Consider the following 11,099-nt stretch of genomic DNA (forward strand, 5'->3'; position numbering starts at 1 on the left):
AAAGGAGTAGGCAGTCTTTTTCATAACTTAGGTAGATTTTATATTGTATCATGTACATTTTTCATTATCAATAATAAGTCAATCACAATTACGTAAAATAGCGTATATTATATCTGATTTAAGTCAACTTGACTTGGAAATATTGAGCGTAATGTCACTTTAATCTTTAAAACAATAAATCTGATTAGGATCATACAGTGTTGCCCTTCACCAGCTCACTTAAGCTATTTCTTACTAATATACCTTAGTCTCACTTTCGTTTTGTAAGACATGAATCTGATACATATGCAGATCTTTGACCAAATGCAATATCAATTTAACAATGACTTTATAAATGATTAAATTGTATGTTATTCTTATCTTATATATTTGTATCGTAAGTTGTTTATTTGGACAATGCATTATACAAGTTGTTTCAAGGAAAAAGTACGTGTGATAAATTTAAAATTAAGGAAAGTCTCAGTAGGATAAGCCAATTGAAGTTATGATTCTTTAATATCTTTTAAAGACAGGTTATTGTTCATCCGTTGAGGCTTGAATGTACATGAATACATAGTGTATAAAGCTATATATCTACTAAAAAAGTATTGAAGTCTGTAAAAAGAATACTTCCAAAATATCTGTATGATAAAAATATGCTTGTTTTGTCCCTAAAAGTGAATGGCCCATGCATATAAGTAGTACTCATATAATCGTCCATAAATGGTAAAAACTCTACTCAAAAAAGTAGAAAAAATATTTACTTCCGGAAGATTTTATTTTAATACCCCTCACTTTTTTTGTAATGTTAATTTCCCAAAGACCAATAGGAATTATTTTTGCTTTTAATGAAAGTATACCATGTGACTAAAGCGTTGGTACAATTTTGTACTGTTAAAAAGATAAAGTACTTTTTCAAAATAAATTAAAATCTGAAAAACTGAACTATAGAAACAGTGTCCTAATGAAGTTTTTGTTCGGGGTAATAAAATAAATAACACATATATTTGACGCCTTGGGTCACAGTATTTTTCCCGGGGTCATATTTTACCGTTGCTCACAATCTTTTGTGTTATTGTTGTACTGTTTACGTGCAATAAAAATGGATGTAATAAAGCTGAGACTTTTTTATGTTACAACTTTTTCCAAAAAAGTCCATATAATTTTGGATCAAACGTTTATTTAATGTATATATATTTAATAAAAATTGTTCATAAGATATAGCTTCATACCCTTACACGTATAAAGTCTGCTTGTCAACGACATGCGTCTACTTGTATCAAACCGACAGATGCCGGAAGGAAAATGTTATTATATTTTGATTAGTTACATTGACTACACATCCGTCATAGAGCTATTGTTCTGTTGAACCAAGTACAAATAAATGAGGAATTATAGCAATTAATTTCATATCAAATTGTCATAGTCGCCTCTAGTATATTATGATTGCATTTACTAATGAAATAGGTAGCCATTATCTGACGAAGTTTCATCTTAATTGAAATAAAGAAAAAAATGCATTAATTAAAAAGAATGCATAACAGGCGAAATTTAGTGATATTTAGAAGTGTAGAAGATCACAAATATTACACTTGTTTAATTATCTAGTTAACCTCGGTACATTTTCATTTTTTTTAATTTCATGAACGTCCGATCTATGATGTTCTATATCTAACTTCATTCTTTTTAAATTAGATATTTGACGAAAATTGATATTGTTGTTTTCGCTTCATTTCAATTGTAAAATATTTTCATTTCCCTGAAGGAAAAGCAATTTATTATTTCTAAGTTATAAGATTAAATTATCAATATACGTTTATAAAGATATATTACAGACATTTCTGGACAGTGAAGATAAAATTAGAATAAAATTGTAACATAAAACCAAGGCTTCCAATGAAATATATCACAATCAATTTATTTGCAGAATATTTACTAAATATAGAAAATTTAAAGTGCAGTTGTCTGTAAATATTTTAATGTTCTTTGTTTGCAATCCTGGCGGCTTTTATTTTCAGTATGTAAGTCTTTTACTAAATTGACATTGAACATTCAGCACAACATTTTATTTTTTAACGCCAACCTGGAATGTTTGGCAAGAAAAATATTCAACTTTAGGTAAGAAGCGTGTCCGACATTCCACAAAAAATTTAGTTTAACGACGATCTATATTTAATGACGAACTGAGACGTAATTATATAATTGAACATTCTAGTGTCCTTACTGAAAATTGAACTGACACGTGAAGTCGGCAGCACAAAATTAAGTTAAACAGTTGATCACTTTGATAAACGATGGTAACCTGACTCTTTACAACAGTGAAATAACAGTAAACAAGGTTATAACATGTTTAAAATGTCTATCAATTTTTCTAACAATAGTTTTGTCAATGATATAAATACTTGAACACTTTTTGTCTTTATCAAAACCGCATTGCTTAAACCGTATTAACGCTAAGTCACCTGATTATTCCAGACTAGAAAACGTTCTTGAAATGTCCTCTCCAGAAGCTCCTCTTGCTCTTGATGAAGAGACAGTAAAATCTATTGCTTCAGCTCTTAAAGAGACAATTCAGTCAGAAGTATGCACAATGCTTAATGCAACTGTCGAATCAATAGTAAAAGGCGTTGTTGACGGATTGCAACTGCAAATTAATGTCCTTCAGAAGGAAAACGAGGACCTTAAAGCGACAAACCTAGCCTTATCTACCCGAATTGACATACTTGAACTCAGAGCCGACGCTACAGAACAATATAGTCGTCGTGACAATCTGCGTATCACAGGTATATCAGAAAACAAAGATGAAAACACCGACCAAATCATACTTGATATGAGCTCAAGCATTGGTGCTGACTTGAGCTTAGATGAAATAGCTGTGTCACATCGAGTCGGTAAACCTAGATCATCTGGAAAGCCGCGCGATATCCTGGTGAAGTTCGCCTCTCGTCGCTCTAGAGATAAACTTCTCAAGAAGCGTGCTCTTCTGAAGTCTAAAGGCCACACGAAAACCTTTGTTAATGAAGATTTAACAAAAATTAGATCTGAACTTCTATATGAAGCACGCCAACTTGTTAAAAATAAAGTAATTCTCGGCGCTTGGACCACTGATGGAATAATAATTGTAAAAAGCAGCACAGAGACTATTTATCGTATTCTTTCAAAACGTGACTTATCTCAGTTCTATTCCTATACTGTTGGGTAGTTAAAGTTATGCAGTATACTTCTACTCGTAATAATTAGAGCAATCCCGTGAATATCGTGTGTGACATTCTGAATGCAGGCGTCACACTGTCCCGAATTTGGCATCAGATGGACACACGAATAACGAAATGTTCAAATTCGGATCTGATCGTAATAACATCGTGCCATCCGTGAAGGCATCTTTTGCCATCGTATGATCCCCGGCTGAATATTACAAGCTCCGGCAGCAACTTCGTGAGCGATTCCAAAATCTTTGGCATGCCAAAAAATTGCCCGAAGACATTGCGAAGGTTCATTTTCGTGTTGAATTCGTATGTCAATTTTGCCCTTCGTAAGGCCGTCGTGAAGCCATCTTTTCAAATCGTGTAGTCTTCGTCTTTTCTTCGTGTGATCATCGGTGCAATCTGACATTTTTAGCCTCAAGAAGACAATACGAAGTAAACACGATGATTCCCGATAGTCTTAAAAAGGGAACACGACTACGTGAAGCCCCCGTAATACCGTCGTGTCGCCATCGTATTTTGGAACGATGCCATCGAGATGGGACCACGATGAGGCCGAAGAAAGCAATTTTTAGTGGCTCAAGCGTTGCATTTTTATCATGGTGGACATATAAACGGCTAGATCATCTTCTTCATCTGTCACTCTTGCACATCTCTACACAGCCATCGAAAGCTTCCATTATTTGCAATTAATTTACAATTATTTTTAGTTTATTTCCTGCAGAATTACATGCTTTAATGATGCGTCAACCGAGAAAAAGAAGGCAGCAGCATTGCTACTTTTAAGACACCTTGGAAAACATAATGAGGCCCACATGCCCACTTTGAGTGGTATGATAAAGTTTTATCAAATATGATAAACAAGATCAACAAGGAAAGGCAACGTTCAATGAATGAACCCCCACACAACCGAGCAACAAGAACCAAGAAACACAAAAGGACCCCCCCCCCCTAGAAAAACGGACAGGGCGCAAGGTAGAGCACGGATAGGCTTATCACTTAAATGATACATAAGACGAAATAATGGTAAACGACAAGGAAATCAAAGAAAACAAATAAATGATTGATTTATTAAATAAATAAAACTAGGGGCAAAAGGGAAAATACTTACCGTAGACGAGAAAACAACAAGGGATGCCGACAAAAGTGTCACCAAAACAGTATGAAATAACAAAGACATGCATCTGAGGAACAAAGAGGGGCGCCGCCTTGGACCGGTCAGCAGCATAAGCACTGCTGGGGAGTTTAAACCGGTTAATAGTGCACCAAAAATCACTCTTAGCCCACCATGTTCCTATAAACGAGACGGTGTAAATAAAATGAATCCCCGCCAAGTAAATTTATAACAGTTGTTATGGTTTCAAAAGGTAAAATAAGTAAAACACCGAGATGATTATGTAGATACATATAAAGGAATACCCATATGACCATAACAAAAGTACTCAATAATTTAAAGGAAGACAGAGTAACAAAAACAAACACCTACAAGGGCCCGATGAATCAAGGCAGAAGACGAACAATAAGGTAATTCAGTCCCAAATTGCATTAAGAACTGTCCATCATAGAGTATCCCACTTGGTCCGTCAGATGTAATCAAAAGAGGAAAGGACCAACTGTTAAAGTGTTGAACACTATGCATGCGGTATATCTAAAAAAGTAGAGTCAAAACCTTTTTTGGTTAAACGTTTAATAATTTTAGTAAAGGCAACAATGACAAAGATCTTGCGAAGTTTGTAAATAGCATCTCCGTTAAAATCATTTTTGAATCACTACTGAATAGTTACGATTGTTAAATTTTGTAAAATATCTACGTAATTTATAATAGCGGTAGCCCTGTTTGAGTAGCTTGCTAGTAATGAAAATATTCAGCTTGTTAAAATCCTTCACGTTGCTAAAAGCTCAGACTAGCGAATCTAATTTACTGAGATGCATATACCCCGTCAAATGTTGCATTCGGTACGTCTCCATCTAAATGTGGATAGTTTACTACACCATAATCAAAGTCGTCACTTTTATCATAGATTTTTGTGTGAATAGATTTGTTTTTGATAGTAATATGAAGAGCCAAAATAAAGTTTCAACGTAGTTTAATTAGCTCCCAATACTATCTGCAACTGAAATTTGCCGCGGTTGGCCGTGGGTTGTATACCACCCGGAGGTGAAGGTCATTTGACGCCTTCGTAACCACGTACGAAGGCATCGTACTCAAAATACGACGTCGGGTACCTATCTTGTGACCTTCGCGTGTCCTGCTGGTAAACTACTTTGTACAAAATTGCATCTTTGAGGTGACTTCGTGTGTGTATCGGATGCGATCGCGTGACCTTCTGTAGGAATCGTACTTGTTTCGGCTGTTGAGAGACTGTCGACCAATTTCAGGGCTTTCTTCGCACGAAATTTAAAATTTCATATTCGTATGCCAATCTGGTGTCAATTTCGGGACAGTGTGACGCCTGCAGAAACATTTTACACTATATTCTTCGCTTTAACGGTTTATATGTTCTATATTTGAATTGCACTTTGTTTAAGTCAGTTAAACTAATACGTACTGTAGATAAATATGTCGCGTATGTACTATGTGTACGCATATATTTATATTGATACTGAGATATGAACAAAATCTTCTTTTTAAACTATCTATCAATCATTTTGTCATTACATTTTAGAAATTCGAAAAAAGTCATCTAGACACATCACGTTCATATTTATGATATATAAACAGCTTGTAAGATTATTGCAGTTATCATATGAAAAAAACGGTATCGATTATAACGAGTCATATTATATCATATATAGATCTTACTCATTATCACGTTTTAACTTTGACCAAGTTACTTGTTCTGTAAAGTTGTTCTTTTTCCTATAAAAATAAGATTGAATATACATCGCGATGTAATCTACTATCTTTAAATACATTTATATCAGTGATGTTTTAGAAAACGTAAATGATTATGATAAAAATTTCATACTTATAAATCAATATCATATATTGTTGGGGTAAATGAGCTATTCATACTACATAGAAATACCTTTTTTGATATTTTATATGATTGCATTAATAAGGTTAAGCTTTACCATGAACACATGTATATGTGAGTGTGTACATATGTATGTACTTATGTGTACATAAGTAAATGTGTGTACATATGTACATTGTATGTATGTGTGAATATGTGTTTTTGTATGTACGTGTTTATGTATATTTTTGTAGTTTTACTTGTTTGCATGTACGTGTTTATGTATATATTTGTATGTTTATTTGCCTAAATGATTATAATAAAAATTTCATACTTATAAATCAATATCATATAGTTGTTGAAGTAAATGAGCTTTTCAAACTATATAGAAATACCTAATAATATTTTATATGATTGTATTAATAAGATTAATCTTACCATGAATGCATTCAATTTTGAGTACATGTGTATAATATATGTATGTGTGCATGCGTGATATTTATATGCGTGTATATGTACATATTAGTATGTTTATTTGCTTTGCTTGTTAAAAATTCAATGAAAAATGAAGATAATTTAGACAACTTCAACAAATGCAAGTCATATAGTTCATGTAAATAAAATCAATAAATAGTATAGCTTATACGCACTTATAAGTTTTGTATATGCTTCTGGCTAATTTTCCTTTGAATTTTTTGTGTCTCTTTTTAAGAATATTTTCTTAGAAAAAATATTAATATACATAAGTACATTATGCAAATTGTCACTCTTATTATTCCTTTTATTTCAAGTATGATATTGACAAGAATACTTATATAATTAATTGTATTGAAATATGTAGTTTGCTTTGTCACGTTTATGATTTAAACATACTACTATCTCTTCCAATCTATTTCAAACAAACCACTGTTGTGAATATTTGTTCAATAACTTTCAGAGCTAATGATACTGATATTTAAATGATATGTATACATGTATAGTACAATATGATAACATTTTGAAATACAAGTAATCATTTATAAGCATGCTTTTTATACAAAATCCGGTAGTTTTAACAGTATGCACACTTATTTTTATCTTAGGTTATGATTTCAGTGCTCCTTTTGGTCCTTTTATATTGTTTATTGATCTTTAAATTGTCACTTTATTACATCATGTTTTCTTTATTTTTTGTCTTCCTCAAACACATTTTCTCCCTTTATATTCACTCTTCTTTTTCCCCAAGGACATCTATTCGGAATATTGTAAATGGAATGCTACGGATGCTAATAATTGATATACTTCAAGGCATGATAGTAACGGTGCGCTTTTTGCTGTTTCTAACATCAATTACATAGTGAATAAATTGTCATGCACCGCTATCATGCACTCTTACTCTTGTACATGGAAATTTTCCCTCTTACTAAATTTGCTTGTTCTATTTCACATTGCTCCAAACATGATTCTTACATACTCGCTGTCTCTTAACATCAGGAATCAAGTTACAGACAACATTAAATACCCATACAGACAAGTCCTCCCATGCTATGAGTGCTACATTCAAAATGTAGCATTTACCCATCAACTCATCGCTATTCTCACTAAAATGGTATGTATTCAATGGCTGCATATTGTTCTTATTTTATCTGGAGATATTCATCCGAATCCTGGTCCATCATCAACAAATTCCTCAACTGAATCATTGTCCACTACCTCATCTTTGTCCCTGGACCTTGCAAGTCTAATGTCGTCAGGTTCCTGTTTATCTGTTCTACAATATAATGTTCAAAGTCTGCTAAGCAAAATAGAAATTCTTACCACTGAATTTAGTATGTTCGATGTTCTTGCCTTTTCAGAAACTTGGCTTAATCCCAGTGTCTCCAATTCGGACATATTTATACCATGTTTCCATGCTCCAGAAAGAAATGACAGGGTTGATGACAGTCATGGCGGAGTTTCTTTATACATTAAGAATTCACTATTTTACAAACGGCAAATGGATCTCGAACCTAGAAATGTAGAATGTGTATGGGTAGAGATTATTCTATCTCAATCCAAACGTATTTTGGTAGGTATTTTTTATCGGCCACCAAGCGCAGATTCACATTACACGACTCTTATTGAACACTCTCTAAACTTGGCAGAAGAAACAAATATACCAGATATCATTGTAACTGGAGATTTTAACTTTAATCCATCTAGTCCTTCATTATCACGCAAACTTCTTTCAATTTGTCAACAATTTCACCTTGAGCAACTAATTAACGAACCTACACATTTTACCGAGACTTCAGCCTCTGTTTTAGATCTTTTTCTTGTTTCTTGTAGTCATCGAGTAATAACTTCCGGTGTTGGGGAACCAGTTCTAGACCAAAATCATCGCTACCACTGCCCTATTTTTGCTCTTTTTTCCTTTTCTAAACCTAAATCAGGATCTTTCAAACGTTTTGTTTGGTTATATGATCGAGGCAACTACCACTCTCTAAAACAAAGCATCATGCAAACTGACTGGGAACAATATTCAAACTACGACATAAATGAACATGCAACTTTATTAAGCAACAAAATCCTCGATCTTTCAAAGCAGCATATACCTACAAAATCAATAATAGTAAAACCGACTGATGCAGTATGGATAACGACACAAATCAAAAAGCTCATTCGAAAACGAAAAAGACTTTATCATAGAGCCAAAAAAACTCAAAATCCTATGCACTGGCACTCATTCAAACAATTACGTAATAAAATCGTCTCACTCATTCATACGGCCAAAAGCAATCACATTCAGAAACTTGCAGACTCACTTACATCAAACAACACATCGCAGAGAGACTGGTGGAGACTCATTAAATCATTCATTTCACCTACTGAAAAACAAACAATTCCGGCACTCTCTCATCCAGTTACTCAAAGACTTACATATGACAACAAATCAAAATCTGACTTATTAAATAACTATTTTTGCAATCAGTCCTCTCTTGAAAGCTCTGATAAAGAAGTTCCGGAAGATTTCTATGAGCAACCTGGGAACACCCTCACTTCAATATATATTACAACTCAAGATGTTGAAGATGCCATCAAAACTCTTAATACCAATAAAGCTTCTGGGCCTGATGAAATAAGCAATAGGATCTTATATGAAACGTCGTCCGTAATCAAATCCCCACTCTGTTCACTTTTTAATCATTCACTCCGCTCTTGTAAGATTCCTCAAACTTGGAAAGATGCCAATATTTGCCCAATTTTTAAGAAAGGCGATCCATCTTTACCCAATAACTATCGTCCTATATCTCTTTTATGCTGCATGGAAAAAATCTTTGAACGAATTATTTTCAAGTATATATATAATTTTCTTCATGATAATGACTTTATATCTCCCTTCAATCTGGTTTTCAAACCTGGCGACTCAACTGTGAATCAATTAACCTTTCTTTACAACTCCTTCTGTAAAGCCCTTGATGAAGGTCTTGAGATACGGATTGTCTTTTTCGACATCAGCAAGGCCTTCGATAAAGTATGGCACAAGGGTCTCCTGGTGAAATTAAAAAGAGCCGGTATTCAAGGACCCCTTCTCAACTGGTTTTCGGAGTTTTCGGACTATCTGTCAAATAGACGCCAATCTGTTGTCCTTCCTGGCGCCAAATCTGATTGGTCAGTCATCAACGCAGGAGTACCTCAAGGCTCGATTCTGGGTCCGCTTCTTTTCTTAGTCTATATAAATGACATTGTTGTTGACTTAAGGTCCTTTGTAAATCTTTTTGCCGACGATACCAGTCTGTATTTGATCGTTGACCATCCTGTTACTGCGGCTGATATTCTTCAATCTGACATTAACAAGATTTCCTCATGGGCTGACAAATGGCTAGTAAAGTTTAATCCTTCCAAATCTGAAACCATGCTAATCACACGTAAAACATCTAAACTATTCCATCCACCTCTGTCAATGCAAAACCAGACAATATCTTCAGTGACATCTCACAAACACCTAGGCTTACACTTTTCAGACGATGGTTCATGGCATATTCATATTAATCATGTAAAAGAGAGGGCTTGGAAACGTATACATATCATGCGCAAATTTAAATTCCAACTTGATCGTACATCTTTAGAAATAATCTACTTGTCTTATATCAGGCCAATTCTTGAATACGCCGATGTTGTTTACACCAATTGTACTCAATATGAAAAAGATGAACTCGATAAAATCCAGCATGAAGCTTCAAGAATTGTCTCTGGTGTTACCAAACTTGTGTCCATTCATCAGCTCCATCGAGAGGTCTCTTGGGAATCTTTAGACAGTAGAAGAAAGAAACATAAATTAATTCTTGTTTATAAAATGAAAAATGGACTATCTCCTGACTACCTATCAAGTCTTGTCCCTCCCTCTGTACGTGACACCTCGCGTTATAATTTACGAAATTCTAACGATATACAAGGGATACATACAAGAACTTCTCTATACTATAATGCTTTTCTTCCCTCAGCTCTCAGAGAATGGAATGAACTTCCAGATGATATACAAAATGCCCCTTCGTTATCTTCTTTCAAGTGTCTATTGAATAGAAACATTAAAAAGTGTCCAAAATATTTCTATACAGGTATCAGAAAATGGCAAATATACCATGCACGTCTACGAACAGAGTGTAGTTCTCTTAACCACCATCTTTTCAGAAAAAATATTGTAAACACACCTTTATGCCAATGTGGACTTCCAGAAACTAACCATCATTTTTTCTTTGAATGCAAAAAATACACTTCTATCAGAGACAGACTTTTTCAAACACTTTCAGATTACTGTACTGTAACTCTCCACACACTACTTAACGGCGACACAAACTTAAGTGACAACATCAACATCAATATATTTCAGGCAGTTCAAATATATTTCCGAGAAAGCAAACGATTTCCATAGTCTATGCAACATCTACTGCTCCTCCAGTTTACTTACCGAATAGATTTTCCTCTTTCTCTTTTCCACTTT

The 11,099-nt window shown here is 34.0% G+C and overlaps 1 protein-coding gene across 1 annotated transcript; it reads left to right on the top strand.

Annotated features, from left to right (window-relative positions):
* Nucleotides 1-2,473: 2,473 nt before the first annotated feature.
* Nucleotides 2,474-3,181, top strand: LOC132738341 (uncharacterized). The gene has a single exon (XM_060725824.1). The coding sequence runs from the start codon at nt 2,474-2,476 to the stop codon at nt 3,179-3,181; it is 708 nt and encodes a 235-aa protein (XP_060581807.1).
* Nucleotides 3,182-11,099: the final 7,918 nt, after the last annotated feature.

The sequence above is a fragment of the Ruditapes philippinarum genome, unplaced genomic scaffold (genome assembly GCF_026571515.1).
Source record: "Ruditapes philippinarum isolate M1 unplaced genomic scaffold, ASM2657151v2 ctg4369_1_1_1_1, whole genome shotgun sequence".
In the NCBI taxonomy this organism is placed as follows: Eukaryota; Metazoa; Mollusca; class Bivalvia; order Venerida; family Veneridae; genus Ruditapes; species Ruditapes philippinarum.